Below are 27100 nucleotides of genomic sequence, written 5' to 3'. Positions count from 1 at the left end.
GTAGCGGTTAGAGACCCAGTTTAGTACCCAGAAAGCTGGGGTTTGAGTCTTGGCGGGGTAACTCTATTACAATTGGTGTCAGAAGTGGAATGGCTAATATGAGGCCGTCGGAAGCACACCCATTGTGTGAGGGACCCGCCGGAATGGTGACCCTGCTGCGAGGGACCCCAGTGATGGGTGAAGCATAAATTATGGGCCACATTGGATGGGAGAAGCATGACGGACAGCTGTGAGAGCTAGTGACCATCACTAGGGTTGTGGATGTGTTCTGACTGTCACGCTAATGAGCCTGGCTCTTTGGTATATCAGTCAGAGCTTTAGTACCCAGAACGCAAGGTTCAAGTCCCAGCGCAACTCTACTCCCCTTCGCTACACATGTAATAGGCCTACATCAGGTTTAGATATATCAGGACAGCCTTTGCTGTTGGGGGTTCTGAGTTTTCTCCCCAAGAAAATTTGAAAATACAGTAGTTAAAAGTTCAATTTAAAAACAGTATGAGAGGACCAATTGATAAATAATTACGTGTTTTTTGTAGTGCCGAGGCTTGGCCTTCAGGGCCCCCTTAGCTCTTGGGTCCCTGGGCCCATGCAGTAATCTGTAGGCATTAGGCCATGTTCAGACTGCAAAATGACTGCTGGGGAATATCTAAACCAACGTTACTTACTGGTAAGGCCTCTGACAGCTTTGGCCAAACACAGTACAAAGTCATCTTAGTCTGAATAGTCCCACACCAACTACGTACGTAGGCCTATAATGCAATGAAAGATCAGGTCTAGGGACAACTGACCTTTTTGTCCAGTGAATATTATTTTTTACACATTATATTTATTTCATATAAAGGGGATCCATTGGAACTGCTTGTACATAGTGCCCAGGATTTGGTGAATTCCCCAGCCGGTGTGTGAACATTGCATTACATTGCTGCTAAGCGACTTACAGTTATTTCAAGTACAGGGTATTGGTTACAGTCCTGGAGCAGAGGTGAGGTTAGGTGCCTTGCTGAAGGGTATTTTTTAGACATGGAGTATAATAGGGAGTGAAAGGGTGGGATTTGAACCTGCAACCCTCTGGTTTTAAACTTATCTCCATTAGGCCACACTTTCCCCCCATTAGGCCATGACTGTCCCCCCACACAGAAGGTACAAAGTAATCTTAATGACGCATTACGAAATACTGCATTATGTAATGATGTAATAAATTATTACATAATGTGGTGACAATCTATGCATTTCGTAATAATTTATGCATTTCGTCATAAATTTCCTTAACGCATTTTGTAACACCATTTTGTCATCTTGAAATAAATTGTTACAGAATGCAGAATTAATTACAAAATGTGGCAGCTTTTTTTCATGATGGAAATGTATAACGTGGTGCAGTATCAAATAATCTTTAAAAATTGGTGGGGTTTTTGTATTTGAATTTTGCATTAAAATACTTTCCTCCATGCGTTTTTCATTTAAAAAAAAACAACAAAAGCAATATTTTCCCCAGAACTATGCAATTACATTGTTGGACACTAGATGGTGATAGATATGAAGTAGTATGTAAGTGGAGCTAGCTAAGTGATTGCCTGGGAAAGGGGTGAAGGACACTGGCTGCTAATCCAAAGAATGATGGTTCAACTCCCAACAGATGGGGATAAGAGTTATAAGGGTACAAGTTATTACCTCATAAACAGCCCCAAAAGTCTGTATTATTGAATATACACAATGCATTAGTGAAGCTTTATAAGATACATGGACAAGATTAACAATACACACTTTATTCATTGAGCACACATACAGACCTTGGCCAGATCTGTGCCATTATTTTATAGTGGTGCCAAGTAGCCCATTGCTTATAAAACATTCTCCATAATTACAAGATCTGAGCATTATTGTCTGTTCACAACTGAATGGAGATCATTTTGTGGTGTTGGCATACATTTTATTGCTGTCTTGCTGTTATTGTTGGTCATGTCTGACAAGCCATTTTTTGTCTGGCAAAGGGAGAGTTTCCCTGCTGGGACCTGAACCTGGATCCTCTGGTGTTCAAAGAGTAACCGCTAACCGCTACACCAAAGCACCAAGTTACTGGTCAGATCACACACAAAACCCTACTCATGGTCACTCCATTAGTTTCTGTTGTAGTTTGTCGTGTACTTTGAAAATGCAAAACACAATATATTGATAATTGATACAGTTACTGTAATGTATTTTGTGTCTCGTAACATTTTAGTGCTGGGAACTTTGTAATGTATTTGGAAATACATTTAGTTGTATCTTTGCTCATCTCTGATTTTGTTTTGGGGACTTTCCATGCTTTCATTATTAGTAGCCTAATTATTAATAATTTCACCAACATTAATAGTTCAAAGTTGTAAGAAAATATTTAAAATTGATTCTCTGTTTGGAATGGAACTCACAATCACCATGCTTCAAGGCCAACTTGCTCAACTGCAAGTCCATAATTACCCAAGCTCAAGCTGCTGACATCCACAGCTGCTGACATCCAATTTACACAGTTCAAGCAATTTGTGTTACTTTCCCAGCTTTGCTAAGAAAACACACATTTTCATGTTCCACGTTCCAGGAGGCACGATAGAAAGTAATGGTCATACCCACATTGGGGATTGAACCTGCATCCTTCATGTTCTAAGTTCAGCCGTTTAACCACTACTCCATGATGACCCCAGCTGTGACATATAAAACATATTAACCAAGTTACCACTGCTCAGTTTGAGTCAACATCCCATTTTGGTAACACTTAATAACAATGACTCCTTGTTAAGCATTTGTGAGCCAATGATTAAATCATAGTTAAGTCTCTGTTAATCATTAGAAACTCTATTGCCCTGCTCCAAGACTGAGAACATTCATCGTCAGACCTGTGGTGTAATGGTATACACAATTGACTGCAAGGGTGTTAGTCATGGGTTCGTATCCCGGGTGGGCAGAGCTGGCATATCTCCGGTGGGCAACAAAGAGAAAAAGAGACGCATGGTATAATGGTGTACAGAACTGGGCGCACAGAGCAAGAGACACATGACCCAGCATACCTCTGGTGTGCAGAACTGGGAATGCTGATAGGGAGACTTGGAATCTGATGGGCAGAACTGGACACACTGGGAGCGAGACTTGAACTGGTCACACATAGAGAGGAGCTAGAACTGGTATATCTCCAGTGGGCAGTACTGGGCACACTCAGCGAGAGACTTGAACTGTATATATCCAGTGACTTGAGCTGAGCACACTGAAAGAGAGACTTGAACTGGCAAGCAGAACTGGGTACTCTGAAAAAGAGACTTGAGCTGGGCACACTGATAGAGAGATTTGAACTGGAAAGCAGAGCTGGGCACACTGAAAGAGTGACTTGAACTGGCAAGCCGAACTGGGCACACTGAAAGCGAGACTTGAGCTGGGCACAATGAAAGAGAATTCAACTGGCAAGCAGAGCTGGGCACACAGAAAGAGAGACTTGAACTGGCAAGCAAAACTGGGCACAATGAAAAAGAGACTTGAACTGGGCACACTGAAAGAAAGACTTGAACTGGGCACACTGAAAGAGAGGTTTGAACTGGGCACAAGGGAAGAGAGACTTGAACTGGCAAGCAGACCTGGGCACACTGAAAGATAGATTTGAATTGGCATATCTCCATTGGGGACACTGACAGACTTACCCTGGTGAGCACAATCAGACTGAGAATAGGGAAAGGAAGAGCAGCTTAAGAACATTTGGGAGACGACATGGCAGGCTCACCTGGGGAACCACTGAAGAAACTTGCACAGGACAGATATCCCTGTAGTACCCTTGTGGGTGGCCCATATCCCAAAAGAGATAATAGGCTTAAGTTGTAGTGAAGAATGCACTGTTGCAAGTAAGCGCTGCAACTATGAACAGCATGCGGGAGCTTTCTTGTCATTTCCAATGAAGTTTGAATCCTATATCTGTTCAAGTAATGTGGGTGTCCATCTATACGCTGATTCATGGCAACATAACCTTTGATTTATTGAAATTTAGAATTCTTCTCTGATGTATATGAAATGTGTATTTATTCACAGTGGGGGAAGAGTTGCACACAGGGCCCTACAAAATAAAAGGTTCCAATATAGTTTGTCAAGGTCATAATACTACATAGTTGTATGGATTTGTTTGTCATAAGTAAGAGTATGTGTAGCAGGCTTGTACGAAATTCCGAATGGAAAGAATTTCAATTCAAAATAATGCCATAATACGAACACTAGGTAGTGCCATTACCTTGAATTTCTTTGAATTTAATCTACACCACCCATTGAAAGTACATAGAACACCACCACCTAGTGTTTGTATTATGGCATTACTTTGAATGGAAATTCTTTCCATTCGGAATTTCGTACAAGCCTGATGTGTAGTGCTATATGTCAACTATGCAGAAACAATAGGCCTAATTTTTGGTTATTAAATAATGACCTGTGCTCTTAAACTTTGTAATTACACACTGTTGTTTCTTATATAAATGTATCATTCAATATCTTTAATTAATATTTTACATGAACACATCCATAACCAAACAAAGACTGAGAGATCTAAGACTACCATGCCTTCCACTGGAGTGAAATAGCTTCTATTGTCATTACTGAGACTATGTGTGTGCTATACTGTATGTGCCTACTAGATCCAAGCACAGAATAAAACATCATTTTTTTTTAGATTATTACAATGCGTCATGTTCTTACATTTCCATCATGAAAAAAATAGCTGCACATTTTCTAATGAATTCCGCATTCTACAATAATATATTACAAGATGGGAAAAATACTGCTACAGAATGTGTTCAAGAATGTTTTTACAAAATGCGTAAATGATTACAAAATGCGCAAATTATCACCACATTATGTAATAATTCATTACCTTATTAGATAATGTGTGTATACGTAATGCGTTGTTAAAAAGGTCCCCCTCCCAACAACTATTCGTATAATATAATGAAAACTTAATTCTGGGGGTTTTGTTCAGTGAGTAAGACTTTATTTTTTATATACTGATATCATGTAAAGGGATCCATTGGAGCTGCTTGTACGTAGTGCCCACTGCCCAGGATTTGGTGCTACGCCCTTGCGTGTGTGTGAACAGGTTCATATTTTGGCAGGGATGTTATAAGACAGTAAGCTGTGGTGATGTGACCTTCTCAGATGTTTGTTTTCTGTTTGACCAGATTAAAGTGGACAGTGCACCACACGGATGCCATTGTCAAATGTTGTCAGATAAAATATGATTCTTATAATTGACATCAAGATGTTTACTCAGGCTTTTCAGAGGCTTGCCAGAGGGGTCTATAAAACATGCCTCTGGCTGCTTCTGGTTGTTAACTCGGGTGGATCTTGGAGAATAGGAAACTGTTTGCAGGTAAGTCAGCTGACCTAATGCTAAGCAGGGGCACGGTAGGGCACTGAGAGATAATGTGAGCATGCAGAATTTTTTTTCGCAGTTATTCATTTTAGAAAGCTTGTAAATTAATTATGCTATTGCAAGTAGTATGTGCGCTATTTTGTGTGTATTCTGCAGATTACTAATACTAAACTAAGCTAAATTCCAAGGTAGAAAGGTTGGTTTTTTTTGTGAAACTCATACCAGGGCACAGCAAATCAATACCCAGGCACGTGCCCCTGCAAAATAGGACTGGCAACGTCCCTGAGCTTTTGCCCATGTTGTGTGAGGGTTATTTCTACACTTTTTTGCATTATGACCGCTCAAGTAGATTTTTTTTTCATGTATTGTTGTTTAATTCTCTCTCTCTTGCACATATATGTTATCCAGAATAGCTCTTCACCATGCAGTCCCTATTGTTCGTCGCTGCATTTGCCTTATTCTCAGCATCAGGTAAATATGAAGTAAAAGGGACAATATATCTGCAAATACTTATTTTGAAATGTAAACTCCTTAGGGAGGGGCTATATTACTGTGTAGTTTTAAAGTCTGTCCCTGTGTCTAACTCCTCACCCTCTCTCTCTCTCTGTCCAGTGTTTGCTGAGGAGAAGCCAAAGCCCCTGGTGTCCTACTTGGAGGACGCCGAGGGAATCGTTGTGGGGGGCAGTGAGGCACATGCCAACGCCTGGCCTTGGCAGGTAACCAGGGGCGCGCGTAATAGGGGGTGAAGTGGGCCTGAGTCACCAGGGCCCAACGTACTGTATGTGGAGGGCCCCCAAAGACAGTTATGCAGTATGCACTGTAGATATGGATGAGGGGCTCCATTGTAGTTGGTTGTACATAGGATACAGTCTGAGAAACTGTTTCTGGGAAATGTGTCTCATGGATTGGGCTCATAGTTTCATTTTGTAAGGGGGGGTCCCTCGCATCAGGGTCTCCTATCCAGGGTGTCTTTTGCATGGAATTACAGCTTACACTTTCTGACTCTGATCGTCTCACGGCAGCAGTGTTAATTTTGTCATCCATTTTTCTATTTAGTCTTAGTCTTAGTGTTGTGTCAAAGTCCATTCTTAGTCTTAGCAGGGGCGTATCCAGGACATTTTTACTAGGGTGGCCAAGATGACACACAAATATAGTCTGAGGTGGCCATGGAATCATGGAATTATATACACATACGGGGGTCCTCCCACACAGAAAATGTTGCATTTATTCTATGCTATTTCCTGCATTTTAAAGAAAAGCACCAGTGAACTTCAAATACAATATTTTGTAGTAGTATAAAATATATATATATATATATAGTATTGAAATGTTCTATGTTTAGGTCTTTGTTTTCTATGTACGTATTCACAGAAATTAAAGATAAATGCACACACATATCCTCATTAAGTTATTTTAATGTGCCAGGCTTTTAATTGAAAGTGCAGTGTAATCTGGTTAAATGCTATGCATTCACATATAAATATGCATAATTGGCCATTTTTAAATAACTGAAGTATGAGAGAGTAGACACCAACTTCATGAATGACATCTGAACCTGACATACCATGCTCAGTAGGTGGAGATCCAGACAACACAGATTCACAGTCCGTCTCCTCCTCCTCCAAATGTGGCTGGTCAACTGTGGTAATACAAGGATAGTTTAAAATGACAGACAGACAGACAGACAGACAGACAGACAGACAGACAGACAGACAGACAGACAGACAGGTCCATGCACATATACATATAATACAAATCTTTAGTTCATCATCTTCTGTCTCAACATTTGTCAGCTGTCCTTTAATGCATGGCATTATACCTTTGTCGTTACCAGAGTTACCATAGTGTATTACTAAAGACCCTGTGTTATGTAGTGTGGCACTATGACAGAACCTTTTTGATGACAATAACAGTGTTCCACTGGTTGAACGGTGTGCATGAAAGGGCTACATGTAACTAATTCAAACTTTCCATGCACAACCTACCATCTTGTATTGGGGTAGTGGACTGCTCATCAACACTATCCCTAGACTGCTGGCTTGTGTGGGCATCTGCACTGGTGCTGGTACTGGCTGTAGCTGACTCTGACTCTTTTTTTTTCTTGATAAAGAAGCTCTCAATATCGTTTCTTCTCTTCATCTTAATGTCACTCACTGGAGGAAATGTAATCAAATCAATGCAACCAATTAATCATTCAATCAACTCACTTCTAAGCATAGTAACTGGCTACAATATCAGAGGGATTATTGTCGAATTGGCAGAGTACACATGTTGTGTTCATGAGTTTTGTGTTCGTGGTTGTGGTTCCCCTTAGAGTAACAACTTTGACTTCATTCAACAATGTCAGAATACAAAAAAACCTATATTATTGATGTTGACAGTGTCAGATGTCAAAGCAGTGGCATATGGTTTAAACAAAGAAATTACATGACGTGAATTTCAAGTCTGAGGCGCCGTCGGACTGCAAGGCAATTACAGCTGTGAGCAGTGGCTGATTCTAAAACCGTGGCTGCAGGGTTTTAGCAAAGAAATTACATGACGTGAATTTCGTTAGTGAACAAACTCACATCTGTACCATGATTTTGTGTGCGTGACGATTTATTTTCGCTACGTTTGAACAAAAGGATTACGATATATTGACACATTTGAGGTCAAATATGTACCGCAAATTTAGCTATTGGGGGGGGGGGAGTCATACTCTGAAGTGGACTAGCGCTGTGGGTTTAGGCAACACATCTGTGACTGATGTGAACTTGCTTACTCTAAAGAGGCAGAGGTGCTCTTTACTATGACTTACTCCGACTTTATTTAAGTTTGATTTAAACTCCAAGAAAAGTCAAGACAATCGAAGAAGCAAAGGAGAAGCTTCTCACTGAGAGAAGGCATCACAACAATCATAGTCCAGCTTAGCATTAGTTCATTTCACATGCTAGGTTTCGAGGTAGGCCTACTGACGTCTGCCTACCGATCCTGACCTAACAACCGACTACCCTTTCCAATGTGTGGCCAATGGGCCAATGCTATCCATGCCATGTCCCTATCCAAACGGTTTCATATTAACTATCCTGTTATCAACAAAAAAATAAACTGACGTGCACGTTAGGATTGTGCTGTGCTACTAACTTGGTTTGCAGCTGCCACAACACTAACTTGCTCTCATTTAGTCATGTTGTTGTTTCGTGTAGCTATCTCGTATTTTGGCTCTTCCTGGCTGCTAATACTTGCATAAAGTTTTCAAAATTAGGTTTTCCAACACATTCAGACAATCAACAAATCATTAAATTGCCATACCTTATTGTCCAAATTAGACTGTCCAGGCAGTTAGTGGATGCGGTCTCTCGTGAAGGAACTGCAGGTGACACAGTGCTCCTCAGCATCGCTGGTGCGGGGTTGCCAGATCTTTCACGATAAATAAGCGACTATAGGGGCAGCAGGCGACACGCAGTGGTCATCTCGTGTAAGCCTACTGATCAGAAATCAGCCTTGTGCAGCATCAGTCCAACGACTGTCGTGTTAGTTAAAGTGTAAAACTGACCCTAGATCTGTCAGCCAGCGATCACCATGGATTGACAGTTTTCTCTTGTTTGTTGTTGGGTTGACGAACTTGAATGATTACCTGATAATTACCTATTATTGGTCTTATACTGTTGTTATTATTGTATATTTATTTGTTTATTTTTAAAATATATATTTTTTTATTAATTACTTGTCGAATCAAGGGTGGCCAGTAGGGTGGACAATAGCGTCCCAGGGGTGGCCCTGGCCACCCCCTGCCCCCCCCTAGAATCGCCAGTGAGTCTTAGTCGCTTTTAGTCTTTCAAAAAATATTTTTGTTTAGTTATTATTTAGTCGACTAAAAGTCCTCAACATTTTTGTCTAGTTTTAGTCTTTCACAAATAATTGTTGTTTAGTCATTATTTAGTCGACTAAAAGTCCTCAACATTTTGTCTAAACATTTTAGTCTTTAGTTTAAGTCAAAATACAATAAAACACAGGGCCTTTAGTAATGCACTAGGACTTGGCTATTGCCACTGTGGTAATAGCAAATTTATAACACTATGTCTTAAAAGGACATTATGTAGAATTATGTGCCAATGTCATGCCTGTCTCTAAATCTAACCTAGCTAAACTTTCGGTGGATTCAGCTGTAATTATTATTATTTTTTTAATCCCATAGTGTCCCTTTAAAGGTTGATTACCAATTAACAATTAATTTATAGGCTTTAGTTGTGGTTGTACCAATTTATGTCTGAGCCCCCCAAAAAATATACGTCTTAATCGTTTTTAGTCTTTCACAAATCATTTTTGTTAGTCAGAATTTAGTCGACTAAAAGTTAGTTCTTAGTCTTAGTCGCTTTTAGTCTTTCACAGATCATTTTTGTTAGTCAGAATTTAGTCAATTAAACTCTCAAAGGGTTAGTCGACTAATATATTTAGTCTTAGTCTAGTCGACAAAATTAACACTGCACGGCAGTCATCCCACCTCTTACCCCATTTGTAGCAAAGGGGAGTAGAGGGGAGTAGAGTTGCCCTGCCGGGACTCCAACCTGGAATGGTCTGCATGATGGGGCTACTCCATCTTTTTTTTTACGTTGATTGGCTTTTACTCATGGTCAAACTTGCCTTTTATCCAGTGGTGTAGTCTACGTAGAACGCGGGTATACGGAGTATACACACTTCTAAATTTCAGGGATTTCAGTATACCCACTTAAAATATATTGATCGATTGTTTTGAATAGCACAAATCAAAAATGCTCAAATATACAGTATACCCACTATAAAAAAATTGACTACACCACTGCTTTTATCCTTAAAGTTGAGCATATCTTCCCCTTCTTTTCGATGACAAAGACATCTCTTTTCCTCCAGGTGTCACTGCAGGTCAAGTATGGGTCTTACTACTATCACATCTGTGGAGGATCTCTGATCAGGAAGGGATGGGTGTTGACGGCAGCTCACTGTGTGGACAGGTAGGCAACAGCTGCTTCTACTGTGTGTGTGTGCGTGCGTGCGTGCGTGCGTGCGTGCGTGCGTGCGTGCGTGCGTGCGTGTGTGCATGCGTGCGTGCGTGCGTGTGTGTGTGTGCGCGCGTGTGTGAGTGTGTGTGTGCTTTCCATTAACCAGTGCTTAATTGTTAGTGAACAGTAGAAAGGAATAAATTGAAGAGTTCAGATGCAAACCCCCCTAAGTGCCTTTTCAGAAAATAATCTTAATTCATTTTTATCTAATATAAAGCTATCAAAATTGCATATTTTTTATTTTATTTATGTAATATAACTATTTATATGTATTATCAAGTACATGAATGTAAACCAAACCAACAACGGGGTTCTCTAAAAATATAAAAGTGCAGGTCTTCAGAAATGGAGTTAGGGGGTTTTGCATCTGAACTCTTACACAATACTCTCCGTGCGGTTAGGCAGTGATATATATCTTAATGACATTGGACATAATGGAACTTGATGACATTTTTCAAGCGTTGCGTCACAGGAAAGCACTAGCAATTGTCACGTGACAACGTTGAAACGTTAGTCTTGGCACTTGCCCAATAAAACAGTAAAATCTCCACATCTGAAGATGCTCCGGTGACTTTCCTCTTTGCCTTCTGCTGTGTAACTCAGCCCACAGACTTGGCAAGTGGTTCTTGGAGAGCACGACCTCAACAGCGAGTCGGGTCGAGAGCAGAACATTGCCGTCAGCCGAGCCATCCTTCACCCCAAGTGGGACACCCAGAACGTTGCAGGCGGGTCAGTACAGTCACACCGTCTACTATTTTCTTTACTTTATCTTTGCTTTGTTGCAATACTATTTTACCTACTGTACCATTGGGCCTCCGGCCTATAAGCTTATATTTAATTTCTGTTGGGGAGCCTTTTCTCCATACTGTTGTAATTTGTCATGACATGTAATAGAAAGTCAAAATGATGGTGTGAAGAGAAATAATTCATTCATTCATTCATTCATTCATTCATTCATTCATTCATTCATTCATTCATTCATTCATTCATTCATTCATTCATTCATTCATGCATTCATTCATTCATTCACACCACACTTAACACACTAGCAATGATCAGGCCCTACACTGTACACCACTGATAATACTCTTCACTCTTGAGTCACTGTAATCCACAATATAACAATATAATACAGATGGTCAGTTCATGTGTGTGTGTGTGTGTGTGTGTGTGTGTGTGTGTGTGTGTGTGTGTGTGTGTGTGTGTGTGTGTGTGTGTGTGTGTGTGTGTGTGTGTGTGTGTGTGTGTGTGTGTGTGTGTGTGTGTGTGTGTGTGTGTGTGTTCTCCCTTCTCTCAGGTATGACATTGCTCTATTGCAACTCTCTGAGCCGGCCACCTTGAACAACTACGTGCAGCTCGCTAAACTGCCTCCCTCTGGCAAACGTCTGAGCCACAACCACCCCTGCTATGTCACCGGATGGGGTCGCACTGTCAGTGAGTAGAAGAAGTCTTTTATTAGATGTATGACATTCATTATGCCTTAGAGTTATTTCAAATCTTCACGTTTCTTTTGTTTCAGACATGTAAAAGTTTTTATTTTATTAAATCTTTTACCTGACATGTTTCAACGGTGAGACTTCCTCTTCATCAGAGGGTCACATCGTGGATGTTGAAGTGTGGATGGACCACCATCCTTAGGCCACAACTCTAACAGCAGGAGGTGTGACCACCTTATCAATATTGACGGGAAGGTCATACTTCCACAACAGTTTTAAAGCATGTCACACTTCAACATCCATGTGATCCTCTGATGAAGACGGAAGTCTCCCCGTCGAAACATGTCAGGTAAAACACAACGTTTACTTGTCTGAAACAAAAGAAACTTGAAGAGTGGAAGTCTTTGCACTATCTCTGATATCCATCTCAATCAGATTATGTTGTATACAGATGGTATATCTCAATTGTGTACTAGTTGGTAAACTTGTGGGTCGAATGCCTCTGTGCTCCTATGGCAATATCCATTCATACATACATACATCAGCTTTGAAACGTCGCACCATTTGAGATAGAGGCCGTGTGGTTAAAATGCCAAAATGCCTGACCCAGATGGGCTCTGGGTGGTATTATTTTGTTTGCCAGATCCATTTTTCCCTAATTTTCCCGTTTCAGTTTAGATTGAAGACTATGAATGAATAATACAGCATACAGCAAAATTAACATTGCATTTATTTCATCGCTGCCTGCTTCACAATATCTTAGCCCGTTAAAACACAGCATTGTAATTTTTTGTTGTTACCAGAATTGCAATGACCGAGTCATAGTGCATTACTGAAGGCCCTGTTTTATGTCATAGTAGAGTAGTACTAAGGTAGTTAACCTTTCAATTACTATTACAGTGTGCGTCAGGTGGTATGACATGCATTAAAGGGCTATTGTGTCTGTCTGTATCTCTCTCTCTCTCTCTGTGCAGCTGGGGGGGACAGCTCTCCCGTGTTGAAGCAGGCATACCTGCCTGTGGTCAGTATGCCGACCTGTACTAAAGACGATTGGTGGGGCGCAACAGTTACGAGAAAGATGGTGTGTGCTGGGGGTAATGGAAGAGACTCTGGTTGCCAGGTAAGTGCCACAGCCACACATAAGGCTCTTTTCCACTGCCCGTTTTCTAGTAGGCCTACAGCTCCACACAGCGCGTCTCGGCAGACACTTTTTGCTTTTCGATTGAGCACGGCACAGCTCAATTGTGAAGCAAAAAAGTGGTGGCCAATTTGTGCCGTGTCGAGCTGTAGGCCTATCAGAAAACCGGCAGTGGTAAAAAACAGCCTGATCTCCAAAAGTTCCGTGCTCCTGGACAAGACTGTTAAGGACACAAAATCCGTGTCCAGGAGCACGGATTTTGCCAAAGTTCCGTGCTCCTGGACAAGGAATTGTTTTCCGTGATGGGCACACGGAAGTGCTTTCTATATTCCGTGTCCAGGAGCACAGCATTTTTGGAGATCATGTTGAAAAAAAGCCAATTGAGTACCGCTGAACGCACCGCCTCCTTCTAATAGCTTAGATTCCATCTCAGATTTCTACTATTTTCATTTAAAGCAATATTATGTTGGACAATGAAAATTAATTCATTAAAAAAAATGTTTCAATGTATCAAATCGTAATACAAAAAAATCGGGATACGAACCGAACCGTGAGTTGAATGTTGTCAGTAGTCATTCAGTCACGGTTTTAGTGTCAGTTTTTTTGTTTCTTTATGATACAGTATGTTTAAGCTCAGGAGGTAAAATGCTAAAGCAATATGCCTTTAAGATGCCAGTGGGGCAGATCTGTGCAATGGAATGCAATGGGCTAGCTCAGGATCACTCGCCAAACATATTTACTCCACATGACCTTTTAATGACCCTTTTTATTTTCAGTTTTCATTTACTGTAAGTGCTCTCTTTTTTCTGATGGTGTGTGTGTGTGTGTGTGTGTGTGTGTGTGTGTGTGTGTGTGTGTGTGTGTGTGTGTGTGTGTGTGTGTGTGTGTGTGTGTGTGTGTGTGTGTGTGTGTGTGTGTGTGTGTGTGTGTGTGTGTGTCAGGGAGACTCAGGTGGTCCCCTGAACTGCCGAGAGTGTGACAAGTGGTACGTCAATGGCATCGTCAGCTTTGGCTCCGGTCACTGCAATGAGAAACAGAAGCCCACTGTCTTCACTCGTGTGTCCTACTACATCAAATGGATCACCCGCGTAAGAATACACACTTTCAAACGAACACGCTCATGTACGCGCACACACACACACGCAGGCAGGCACACACGCACACTGCATTAGACTAAGCATTTATAGTTTTAAAGTTACAGTTATTTATTTACAGGACATTAGGGGAAGTCCATAGAAAAACTATCCACAGTATTTATTTCCCTATTAGTGAGCAAGGCAAAGGTCGTTTATGAAGCAAGACCAGTTTATTTACAAGGCTCCATACAAGTCTATACAGTACTGTACAATACATATTCACTAATGCATGGTCATAATGCTTGTCATGACTTATATGCAATACACATTCACTCATGCATATCCATAATGCTTCTCTTGAGTTAGATATACAATACACATGTCATTTACTCATGCATATCCACAATGCTTCTCTTGAGTTAGACAATACACATTTACTCATGCATATCCATAATGCTTCTCTTGAGTTAGATATACAATACACATGTACTCATGCATACTCATTAGTTGCTCATGATTTAGTACACGTTCACTCATACATGCATGTTTCTAATGTGGGTCATGATGCTTCCTCCCTGCAGAATGCGAAATAGGAGGCTGAGGCCAGCAGTACCCTGAGCAGCAAGGGAGTCAGGACCGCAGGAGCACCTCACCTGCCACATCTGCTTCAATACTTAAGAAAATAAAGTTTATGCATGCAAAATCACTCACATCTTCCTGAAGTCTCATTGTTCTTTACAGCCCTTTCAGTTGACACAACATGCTTTTATTTATTTTATTTTTTGGGGGCAGAGATGGGGCAGGGCTGGGAAATGACCCCTACCGGACTCGAACCGAGGTCCCCGTGGGCAATGTAAGCCCAAATATGAGGGGCTTAGCGCGCTGCACCCCAGCGCCTAACTCAACATGCTTTGGGACCCTATTGAAAATGAGATGTCACATCTCAAGAGACAGTCCCCGTAAATAAATAAATAAATAAATAAATAAATAAATAAATAAATAAATAAATAAATAAATAAATAAATAATCTAACTGCATTGACATTTTTATCCATTAAGAGGCTAGAGCTACAGCATACTGGTCATGATGCTTCCTCTCAGTCCTTCCCTAGACCATGGCTTCTTCTTTCTAATATGAGGACTCCCGTCTTCCCTTGCTCACTTGCCTCTGAGGCCTCGTGATGACGTCATCGACAACAGAATTGTATTTCAATATCTTGCAAAAGCTCAATTCTGATGTCCTTTTCTTATTTGCAAACCCAATGGTGAATGAAGAATAGTCCCCCAAAAAGTTGTTGTGGCTAGGCTGACAGCAGGGAAACTTTATCGTTTTCTCCACGAAGGCGGGGCGTCAGTAAAACGCGAGTCCACAAGTACAGACCGAGGCTGGGAGTCCACATGTCCAAATCAAACTCAATATTTATATTAGAAAATGGAACTTTTGATTACTTATTTTGCAAAGAAATGTATACTTTTATTTTATCCCCATCTTTTAAGACTTTTGTGGACCAAATATCTTCTTTCTTGCCTTTAGAGAAAATGACTTTGGAGAAGTATAACAAAGGCTATCTGTTTGATGAGCTCTGGTGCCCTATTATTTCTGGTTTTATAAATTTGAACAGGTATATTCTATGAACAGGTAGATTCTAAATATTGACATTAGACTGGTATTCAACATTAAAATAAATAAATAAATAAATACATACATACATACATACATAAATAAATAAATAAATTAATTAATTAATTAATTAATTAATTAATTAATTAATTAATTAATTAATTAATTAATTAATTAAATAACAATAACAATAACAATAACAATAATAAATCTTATGTTGGTTATTAATTATGTGTACATATTGAGATTGTAAGCAATGCCTTCCACATTTCTTTCTCTTTTTTCTTTTTGTTTTCTTTTTTTCTTTCTTTTACTTAGCCCTACTTTTTATGTTTTCAAAGATTGTGTGTGTGTAGGTGTGTGTGTGCATGTGTGTGCATATGTGTGGATGTGGGTGTGCGCGCGAGTGTGTGTGTGTGTGTGTGTGTGTGTGCGTATATGAATGTATTTTCTGTTCTACTTAATGTTTTTTTCTATTTTTTTTATTGGTAATAGTATTTCTAATTTATTATATGTATTGGATTATCCCTGTTGGGGGTGGGTATGGGGAAATAATCAAACAGGACTTGTAAACTATACAAACAAAAGACAAAGAAAATGTGTTTGAACGTCCTTGAATTAAAAAGATTTAACAAAAAAAGAAAACAGAACTAAAGTTGTGCATATACACACTTAGTACATTTCACAAACAGATTTCCATCATAGTTTAAATGTGCCTGCACCATAAAATGTATAATATCACACCTGGGGCCTATACTACAAAGCTGGTTCAGGAGCATGCCTAAACCAGGTTAAGTTAAGAGTTAAGGTTTTGAGAAGAAGATACTGCACACTCTTGTCCATCGTGCTGCAATTTATTAATTGCAGCACGATGGACAAGAGTGTGCGGTATCTTCTTCTCAAAAACTGATCTACCCGCTACCTGCACCTCGAAACCTCTGGTGTGCGTTGGTTTCCTCCTTCTAAGTCAGTGGTGTAGTCTACGTAGAATGCGGGTATACGGAGTATACCCACTTCTAAATTTCAGGGATTTCAGTATACCCACTTAAAATTGATTTATCCATTATTTTGAATGGTAAAAATATATACAGTATACCCACTTCAAAAAATGCTCCAATATACAGTATACCCACTACAAAAAAGTAGACTACACCACTGTTCTAAGTTAAGAGTTAAATCATGTAATAGAAGAGCCGGGAGTCCTCCTTTTCTTCAAAATATGATTCAGCTTTATAGTGCAGGCCCCACTTGTCTGAGACCCAGACAGTACTGAGGTGCAGGGTGTCAAGCAAGAGCTCCTCAAGTGCAAGACAATAAAATCTGTAGACAATACACGTCTTCTTGACGTCTTATTCTACAACACTTTTACTGAAGGCTCTCTTACCTGGATAATAAAATTCATATAGGTACACCAATCGTTTGTGTCCTTTATGCTTTAACAGTAGCCTACTGTAAAAGCAACAGAATAGAATTGAACAAGGAGTGAAGATACAGGACATCAGCTGTGCATTAAGCAACGGTGTCAAAAGTTACGGTAAAGTAAAATTTAAAAAGAAACACTGTTTCCCTCCAACACAGGCAACTTATGTGACTAAAATATAGACCTGTGTACTTGTCTTTTGATCAGCTAACTCTGTGCAGGTTGAACCTACGAAAGGGTTGAAGCACATAGTCTACTTGCACACGTGGGCCCTTTTTATTACGTTGGCTCAAACTATTTTTAGACTCATTGGCTTACTGACAAACTGAATGCAAAGGCCGCTTCCAAAGGGCTCTCACTCCATGCAGTGATTGGGGTTGTGAAAGACTGACTGAAAAGCCTTGGCTACGTAAAAACTAGAGATGCTCCAGATATTGATTTTTAGGTAACTGCCGGATACCGGATCCACTGCTTAAGATCCTGCCGGATCCGGATCCTGTGAAAAACCCTATTATCCTGCCTTTTCCGGATCCGGAACCTCTAATAATAACACAACTGAAGTGTACTTAGCATATTAAAAGTGAGAAAAGTATGTTTACAGTATGCTTATATAAAGTGTAGGCTACTTAAAATTAGATTTACGCCTAATTAAGTTGCTCTCATACAAAGTATACCCAAACATTAAAGGTGCACTGTGTAAGTATTGTTTATTTCCAGAATTCATGCTACCCATTCACTAGTGTTAGCTTTTTCGTGAATACTTACCACCATCACATTCTAAGTATGCTATTCATTATGACTGGGAAGATATCACTTTTCATACATGAAAAGATGGATCTTCTCCATGGTTTGATTATCACCCAAATGTCCTCGTAGTGTGATTTTATAAAGTGCGCTTTAAAGTAAATCACTTTAACATATGGCTATTATACTTTTTCTAAGTGCACCATGATTATACTTCACCCAAATATCTTCAAAGTGTGCTTACACAAAGTGCATTTAACCATCATGCACCATCATGCATGTCCCATCATGCAATTCACTTCTTGGAGCTACATTTCTCAAACAGAAAGCCATTCATCTCAAAGGAATATCTTTGGTTTGCATGAAAATATTAGTCATTGTCATACTCTGATTTTATAGGGCTTTTTAAAATGTAAAGCGGTACACACAAAAATTATCATGTTCCCACCGTCATGACGATGGTCACGTAAAATGTTCTGGTATATATAGGCTCACACTACCATTTATTTTTAAAAACTTGCAAGAGAAAATAATTGTGTGAGTAAATAAAGTATCAGAGTTGGAATGATGATGAAGTTTGAGTAAGACTGATTAATATCATTGACAACTCTTTACACTGTAATAACTGAAAAAATGTAATTTATGCATGCATAACACTAATGTGACCTGTGGCTGTATTCAATGTGAAACATTGTGGATTGTACTGTTTATGTACATTTATGTTATTTTATGTTATTTAGCGCCCAAATTCAGTGTGACTATCTATGACTTGTGCTAGACCCAGCCACTATCGACCTTACGCCTCTAAGAATCCTGGTCCTAACCTACGTTGACCTTATGACTCTATAATCTCTATCTATCTCTTCTTCCTCTGCCTTCCTGCTATTTCTGCCTCTCCTCTCTACCTCTCCTTTTAATCATCTCTAACAATTATGTTTCTTTTTTCCCCCATTTTTCCCCATTTGTTAAGCACTTTGAGTTGCATGCCTTGTATTATACAGTGCTATACAAATACAATTATGATTATTTTTATTATTATTATTATTATTATTTAATGTACTTGGAAGTATACTGTAAATGTATAAGCATACGTTAATGTATTTACAATACTTGATATATTTTTACAGACTTAAAATGTTCCAATGTAGTCCAAAGAAGCATGAAGTTAATATAGGCCTACTTTTATTGAACTTCAAGTAATAATAAAATGTCACAGAAGTGTACTCCAACACAGTCTTTATGCCATACGAATGCATGGAAAGCGTGTTTGGAGCATAATTTCAAAAGTAGGCTTGTAGTGCACTTAAAGCTGTCCAAAAGCGGTGCTAATTTAGCATCCTCAGTGTGCTGCAAGTACTGTTAGTAGTGCTCCAGCGCACTAATAGTGTATTGAAGTGCACTTTAAATCGCCGATAATAGTACACTTTGTACTGAGTATAGTCATCAAAAGTACACTTTAAGTATATGTGGGAATAAAATGAAACCCAGGTCCAGGGACAACTAACCTTTTTCCTCCAAGGAATAAGACTTTATTTTCATTTTTACATACTGTATTATACAGGCCAGCCTATACGAGACAAGCATACAAGTAGGATGGAAACTGTGTGTGTGTGAACAGGTTCATATTTTGGCCGAGATGTTATAAGACAATAAGGTGTGGTGATGTGACATTCTCAGATGTTTGTTTTCTGTTTGACCAGATTAATGTGGACAGTGCATCACCACACGGATGTCATTGTCCAATGTTCTCAGATAAAACATGATTCTTATAATTGACATCAAGATGTTTATTCAGGCTTCATAATAAGGTCTGGTGGTGATGTGACATTCTCAGATGTTTGCTGTCTGTTTGGCTATAGATTAAAGGCAGTGTGTAAAGTGTGGATGTCATTGTTCAAATTTGTCAGACTAAGCAAGATTATTATAATTGACATTGAGATGTTTACTAAGGCTTTGCAGATGCTAGAGGGCGGGATGTTTACTCAGGCCTTGCAGATGCTAGAGGTGTCTATAAAACAGACATCTGCTTCTGGCTGTTAAAGCTGTCAGATCTTGGAGAACAGGAGGTGGTTTGTAGGTAAGTCTTTCCCCATGTTGAATATTATTTCACATTACACAGTGTTTTACATTATGAGCTTTCAAGTAATCTTTTTCATGGATTGTGGTTTTATTCTCTCTCTCTTGCACATGTATGTTCTCCAGAATAGCTGTTCACCATGCGGTCCCTATTGTTCATTGTTGCGTTTGCCTTCTTCTCAGCATCAGGTAAATATGAAGTGAAAAGCACAACATAGCACATAAACCTACTTATTTGGAAGTGGAAACTCTCTATGGCCTATGTTGAATTCTGTACTCTCTCTGTGTCTAACTACTCGCCCTCTCTCTCTATAGTGTTGGCTGATGAGAAGCCCCTGTTGAGCTATTTGGAGGATGCTAAGGGGGTCGTTGTGGGGGGCAGAGAGGCACCTGAACACGCCTGGCCCGCGCAGGTAAACACAGAGGACCATAATACAGTCACAAAGATTAAAAAAAAAAAAGTTTACCGCACACAGATCTAATCTAATCCGCACTTCTGGTGTGAAAGATCTAATCCGGTGTGAAAAGGCCCTCGAACTTAACACACATCTATTAATTCATAATGATTCAGCCATCTCTTTATATTGCCTTTCCCTTCCTTCTTGCTGACTAAATCTCTGACTCTCTTCTCCAGGTGTCACTGCAGGTTGGGAGAAGAGGGCGCTACGGTCACATTTGTGGAGGAACTCTGATCAGCAGGAGATGGGTGATGACGGCAGCTCACTGTGTAGACAGGTACTGCTGCTCCCTCTCCCTCTCTCTCTCTCTCTCTCTCTCTCTCTCTCTCTCTCTCTCTCTGCATGTGTGTGTGTGTGTGAGAGAGAGAGAGACAGAGAGAGAGAGAGAGAGAGAGAGAGAGAGAGAGAGAGAGAGAGAGAGAGAGAGAGAGAGAGAGAGAGAGAGAGAGAGAGAGAGAGAGTGCATGCTTTCCATTATCTGTATAGGCTTCTTTGATAATGAACAGTACAATGGAATGAAAACGTTAGACCATACTCTCTAGTCAAGTCAAGTCAAGTCGGTTTTATTGTCAATTTCTTTACATGCACTGGTCATACAAAGAATTTGAAATTACATTTCTTGCTTTCCCATACAGACATAGACTAATCTAGGTAAGGACATAGACAGTATAGACATAGACAGTACTTATACATGGACTTAAGAAAGTATGGACATAGACAGTGCTCATACAGACATTTAAAGTGCAAGACTGGACAACAGAAGACTTGTAGAGAACATGCTCTACATGGTGATGCAGTGACATAGCCTAAGGAACGCAATACTGTATGTTCCATGGGTTGAGATCACATACTTGTCTTGACAATCCCCACCACTCAGCCCAGCGACTTGGCAGGTCGTTCTTGGAGAACACAATCTTTACAAGAGGGAAGGTACAGAGCAGACCATTGCCGTCAGCCGAGCCATCGTTCACCCCAGATGGGACACAGACGACCTTGCAGCCGGGTCAGTACAGCCACACTACACTTCACGCTCTAGCAATGATCAGGCCATATACAACACTGACAATAGTCTTCAGTCTCTGCAATCTACTGTATAATGATATAATGCAGATGGTCAGTTTATTTGATCAATGCACACTCAAGCCAGTTGATGAGATGTGGTTTTTCAACCACTGTGTGTGTGTGTGTCTGTGTGTGTGTGTGTGTGTGTGTTTGTGTGCGTGTGCGTGTGCATGTGCGTGTGCGTGTGCGTGTGTCTGTGCGTGTGTGTGTGTGTGTGTGTGTGTGTGTGTGTGTGTGTGTGTGTGTGTGTGTGTGTGTGTGTGTGTGTGTGTGTGTGTGTGTGTGTGTGTGTGTGTGTGATTGTGTGTGTGTGTGTGTGTTCTCCCTCTTCTCAGGTACGACATTGCTGTGTTGCGTCTCTCTAAACCGGCAAGGTTGAACAGCTACGTGCAGCTCGCTAAACTGCCCCGTTCTGGAAAGATTCTGAAGCACAACCACCCCTGCTTTGTCACTGGGTGGGGTCGCACCAGAAGTGAGTAGTATCACTTCAATTCAATTCAATTCTTACTTTATTCCAGACTAAGTGGGATCCATATCATAGAAGAAAAGCACCTTACAATAAAAGACAGAACTGTTTTCTCCTCAGATTATATTGTATGATGTATATTAAAACTGTGTTTGTGTTTGTGGGTCAAATGCTTCTGTGTGCCCTAAGGCAAGCATACTATTGCTACCTGACGGTTTAGTCAACAGTTTTCCATTTCACCAGTGTCAATGGCAATCTCCATTCACTCAAACACCAAGAGGTTGAAAGGCTGCTCCTTTCGAGATAGCAAGACGGTTAAAATGCCAAAATACCTATCTCCAAAAGGACTCTATAGATGGTGTATTTGTGTTGGCAACCCACCTTTCATTCGTTCACCAATAATTTTTCACTCGTTTTAAGACCATTTTGAATGAATAATACAATATATAGCCTAAGGAAACATATCATTTATTTCATTGCTACTTCAAAATGTCTTGGTCTGTCTGTCTCTATGTCTCTGTCTCTGTCTCTCTGTCTCTCTGTCTCTCTCTCTCTCTCTGTAGCTGGTGGAGATGGCTCTTCTGTGTTGAAGCAGGCCTACCTGCCTGTGGTCGGCTATAGAACCTGTTCTAAGAATGCTTGGTGGGGCAGAGTAGCTAAGAAAACCATGGTGTGTGCTGGAGGTAATGGACGAGACTCTAGTTGCCAGGTAAGTGTTCCACAGCCAGACATAGAGTACAGCTAAATACAAATAAGATATATCCAAATAGCTGAGATCGCATCACTAGATTTATATTCCTCACTTGAAGGAATACCAAGTTGTACATTGGCAAATGGAAAGGTCCTTTCAAGTCAGAATGTTTTCAGAGTGAGCTAGCCCACAGCATACCAATATTGACCTTTTTCCACCTGAAATTAAAACGCAACTGCCAGTGTGGTAATACATGTGATAAATACTGCCAACCAGGTACAGCATTTTATCAGGCTTGTTAAATGGTATGATTGTGTCGTTGAACTTTGGACAAGGCTCTGTTCACAAGAACATGTTCCGCCATGCTCCATGCTATCAATACTTGAAAAAATGGGTTCACAACAATACTAGACGGAGTGTCAAAATTATGTGTCAGGTGTTTTCAGAACCAATTCAATATGGTTCTGCATGGATTGCCCATGGGGACCCAGCTTCAAATCCGACCCGGGTCCTTTCCTGTTCCCACCCCTTCTCTCTCTCCCATTCGCTTCCCGTCTGCTCTCAAACTTCCATATCTAAATTAAGGCAAAACGCCTCAAAAATATCTTTAACAAACGTAAACTTCGGAATACAACAGGCTAACTGAGGATCACTCCCCAGTAAACATAATACATACTGACTCAGCATGATTAATGAGCCACTTTTCATATTAGCTTTCATGCTTTCATTTTTCCTTCTCCAATCCTCTCTTTGATGTTCATTTGTTCATTTTGTTTATTCATATTGTTTATGTCGTGTGTGTGTGTGTGTGTGTGTGTGTGTGTGTGTGTGTGTGTGTGTGTGTGTGTGTGTGTGTGTGTGTGTGTGTGTGTGTGTGTGTGCACATTAGGGAGACTCAGGTGGTCCCCTGCACTGCAGCCAGGGTGGAAGGTATTATGTCCACGGCGTGGTCAGCTTTGGCGGCAATGTCTGCAATAAGCGACGCCAGCCGTCCATGTTCACCCGCGTATCCGCTTACATCAGCTGGATGCGACGCGTAAGAACACACACTTTAACCCATCCCACCCCCCCTCTCTCACAGCATAACATTTCATTACACTAAGCCTTTATTCAGTAGTTACTTAGCGTCAACGTATTTTCCATATAGCAACTACTTCATGTCCCTGCTCCTTACTCCACATATGGAAGGCAAGGATAGTATATTGCGAAATACAAGTTTATACACTATGCAGCCCAGGAGGCCTCAGATAATGTCTTCTTCGGTGGTGTTAAGAAAGGTTCTATAGTAAGATGAGTCCACAATTTCGGTAAAGATAAGCACACAACTTTATAAAGTGAGGGCAAACTTTGTGAAATGAGTGAACGCTTTCTTCCCATCCCCAAAAAAGATATCAGCCTATCTGAGACGTTCCGTGCTCCATGATAATGTTAATGACAATGTTGAGGATTTTCAATAGGGTAACCCAGATAAAGCGGACTGTGCATCACCAGCGCAACAAATTGGGCTCCAGTCTATATGGGTGTGGCTTTCCCATTCATTCCATTCAGTCCATTCATTTGGAACGCACCCCTAGTTTTCAAAGTTTTCCTGAAGGGGCATGACTGCCACAGCCTGGTTTCTACCAGATCTCTGTGTGTGTAGCTCTGGAGCCCCCTGGTGACGCTCCAAACACATACGTCACATGCTCCCAGACCAAGTAGTGGAGCTCACGAAGCTGCGCGGAGCTACAGGTCGGGCGAGAGTCAGGCAATGGATGCCATAGGATGACAACTTAACCTATTAAGACACAGCGTTATAAATTTGCTGTTAGCAGAATGGCAATGACCAAGTTGTAGTGTATTACTAAAGGCCCTGAGTTATGTCATAGTGTTGTAGTACTATTCACTTTTCAATGACTATCACAGCGTGCCACTGGAGGTACGGCGTGCATTACCCTCTTATCGCAAAAGCCTATGTCATAACCCTACGGTTATCAAAATTGTAATGGCTTTGTCTTAATCTGTTAGCCTACTTATTGTAAGGATCTCAGTATTGTCATAGCAATGTTGTTATGATGTAGTTGAGTATTTTCAGCAAATAGTGAATAGGCCCGCCGGCGACCCCATCTGCAGTAAGAGGCTATGGGGCTACCACATCCTCATATTGATTCGAGAAGAAACTCCTTATGAATCATCTCTTCCCTATCAATTGCCTCTTATATACAGACCTCATTCACTAATGCATGTTCATAATGCTTAATGCTTAATGCTTAGTTAATAATTATTACTAAATGTTAATAATGCTTGTCATGATGCTTCTTCCCTCCCTCCAGGCCATGAGAAGAGGCTGAGACTCAGACTGTCCTGCGCAGCAGGGTGCCAGAACAGCACGAGCTCCTCATCTGTCAACTGTGCACCACTAAAGACAATAAAGTCTATACCTAATGCAGATTACACACGTCTTCTTGATGTCTTATTTTGCAACACTTTTACTGAAGGATCTTTGATAGTCAAGTCAAGTCAAGTCAAGTCGTGTCAATTTCTTTACATCTTGTAGCATTTGAACTGATTTAAATAAAACAGCTGACTTTTGCAAAGCAATGCCCAAAGTAGATTGTAAGGCATAACACTGATTTCTCCACAATGACCAATGCCATCCTAAGATGTGAGATATTTCTACTTCCAGCTCTTGGAAAATGTGAAAAATGAAATTCGGTTGTTAAAAAACAAGTTAGTTTGTGCACCGAAGAACACAACCACATGCACCATTCTGTTTACACTGTGAACTTGACTTTGACTTCTTTGAAAGGTGATATGGGAAAGCCAGATGGAACCTATATGGAAAAAGTGAAATGATACCAAAAGGTGACAAGGATAGCTTACCTCACAACTTTTTTGCTTAAAAGGTGCACCGTGTAAGATGGTGGCGCAGGGTGACCAGTGCATGCAGCACATTGAAACTGTGCTGCCTATTGCCAATTTGATCTTTTCATTAATATATTCTGAATAATAAACCAATATTTACAAGTATGACCAAAGCACAATAGGTTTGCAGCTAAAAATGTCTATTTCTGGAAATTCAAAATGGTGGACCATGGAGAAGATCCCCTTTTTCATGTATGAAAAGTGCAATTTTCTGTCATATTGAATACTTCGTATTTGTTAAAAAGGTAACATTTGTGAATGGGCAGCTGGATTCTGGAAATTAACTCCTAAAAATATTACATTACATTACATTACATTACACTGCATTTGGCAGACGCTTTATAACCAAAGCGACTTTCAAAAGAGGACATAATCAAGCCAACATCACAAGCAAATACAAAGTGCACAGGAGATATACAGATCAACAAGTGCAGTTGCAAAGAGGGGTTAGTTTTTTTTATTTATTTTTTTAAGAGTAAATAACGAGTACACACACACACACACACACACACACACACACACACACACACACACACACACACACACACACACACACACACACACACACACACACACACACACACACACACAAACTAAACTAAACTAAACATCATGTCATGAGTCTGCCCTGGGGCAAGGCCAGTTCAAGCATTAGTCTAGTAGATTCTCTCGAAAGAGGAATGTCTTTATATATTTTATAAAATGTCTTTATTTATTACACAGTGTTCCTCTAACACATTCATACCAAATGTATATATACAGTAGCCTACAGTAGCCTATACTGTGTACAGTATATATATGGCTAAAATCATTAAATTCATTAAAAGGGCCTATACTTCCATAACCAGCGGTGGATGTGATAATACACACACACACACACACACACACACACACACACACACACACACACACACACACACACACACACACACACACACACACACACACACACACACACACCTTCATGTGTTGTGGAGGAATTCCTACAGTACCTTGATGTCTTCAGGGCAACGCTATTACTCATCTATGACAAAAACAATGTAACCATGAGCTTAGTAATAATAAAGAGTATAAAGCACACCTGTGATTAGGGTTGCCAACTAGGCCTAGGCCTATGTGTGAAAAAATATGGTACACTTCATTGTCGCTGGGACAATGATAACATTTTAACACAAGACTAATTTAGGCCAATTGTTTAGTGATGCAAACTGGTGCAAAGTTTCAAGTCGCTAAGCTTTATTAGAAAGTGAATATCACCTTGTTGTCTTTGTCCTTTTTGAGATCTGAAAATGGCCATCTTTTTTTATTTTGACCATTTGTAATTTTTCCGCAAATATGACAATATTTTCATTTGGAATTTAAATGAAATAGTTCATAACATGAAACAACAATCTTTATTTCATTCAAACATTTAGATAAAATTAGAAGAAAAAAATCTAAGCGTCCTCCTCCAAAGGATCCTCTCTAAAAGTAGCCTCGGCCTATCCCAATGGCGCCATCAAGTGAGTGGAAAATGAAACTACGGTAATCAATTTCACAAACCGGAAGTTCAAGTAAGTTTTCTTCGTTGGTTGTAGTTGCATCGATTACCACTCGTATTTTTTATTGATGTAGGCCTAA

General features: G+C 40.2%; 2 protein-coding genes across 3 annotated transcripts; both read left to right on the top strand.

The window, feature by feature from the left end:
• The first annotated feature begins 5294 nt into the window (after nt 1–5294).
• Nucleotides 5295–14746, top strand: LOC134462355 (elastase-1-like). The gene is made up of 9 exons (XM_063215335.1): nt 5295–5368; nt 5780–5842; nt 5984–6087; nt 10241–10341; nt 10993–11118; nt 11687–11823; nt 12800–12945; nt 13905–14051; nt 14621–14746. The coding sequence occupies exons 2-9, from the start codon at nt 5794–5796 to the stop codon at nt 14630–14632; spliced, it is 822 nt and encodes a 273-aa protein (XP_063071405.1). The 5' UTR covers nt 5295–5368; nt 5780–5793; the 3' UTR covers nt 14633–14746.
• A 5048-nt stretch (nt 14747–19794) lies between these two features.
• LOC134463230 (elastase-1-like) lies at nt 19795–25009 on the top strand. 2 transcript variants are annotated; one of them, XM_063216449.1, is made up of 9 exons: nt 19795–19900; nt 20026–20088; nt 20215–20312; nt 20534–20634; nt 21235–21360; nt 21755–21891; nt 22449–22594; nt 23466–23612; nt 24889–25009. In XM_063216449.1, the coding sequence occupies exons 2-9, from the start codon at nt 20040–20042 to the stop codon at nt 24904–24906; spliced, it is 822 nt and encodes a 273-aa protein (XP_063072519.1). In that variant the 5' UTR covers nt 19795–19900; nt 20026–20039; the 3' UTR covers nt 24907–25009. The 2 variants fall into 2 exon arrangements, with proteins under 2 accessions (XP_063072519.1, XP_063072520.1); XM_063216450.1 differs by having other exon boundaries at nt 19863–19900; nt 20031–20088.
• Nucleotides 25010–27100: the final 2091 nt, after the last annotated feature.

The sequence above is a fragment of the Engraulis encrasicolus genome, chromosome 14 (assembly GCF_034702125.1).
Source record: "Engraulis encrasicolus isolate BLACKSEA-1 chromosome 14, IST_EnEncr_1.0, whole genome shotgun sequence".
Classification (NCBI taxonomy): Eukaryota; Metazoa; Chordata; class Actinopteri; order Clupeiformes; family Engraulidae; genus Engraulis; species Engraulis encrasicolus.
This window is presented reverse-complemented; position numbering and strand designations above follow the sequence as displayed.

Excerpts from the sequence above, each read along its gene's own strand:
- LOC134462355 (XM_063215335.1), top strand. The coding sequence starts at position 5,794 with ATGCAGTCCCTATTGTTCGTCGCTGCATTTGCCTTATTCTCAGCATCA. Across the intron at positions 5,843-5,983 it reads TGCCTTATTCTCAGCATCAG|TGTTTGCTGAGGAGAAGCCA; the intron begins GTAAATATGAAG and ends CTCTCTGTCCAG. Across the intron at positions 11,119-11,686 it reads ACCCAGAACGTTGCAGGCGG|GTATGACATTGCTCTATTGC; the intron begins GTCAGTACAGTC and ends CCCTTCTCTCAG.
- LOC134463230 (XM_063216449.1), top strand. The coding sequence starts at position 20,040 with ATGCGGTCCCTATTGTTCATTGTTGCGTTTGCCTTCTTCTCAGCATCA. Across the intron at positions 20,313-20,533 it reads AACACGCCTGGCCCGCGCAG|GTGTCACTGCAGGTTGGGAG; the intron begins GTAAACACAGAG and ends TCTCTTCTCCAG. Across the intron at positions 22,595-23,465 it reads GACGAGACTCTAGTTGCCAG|GGAGACTCAGGTGGTCCCCT; the intron begins GTAAGTGTTCCA and ends TGTGCACATTAG.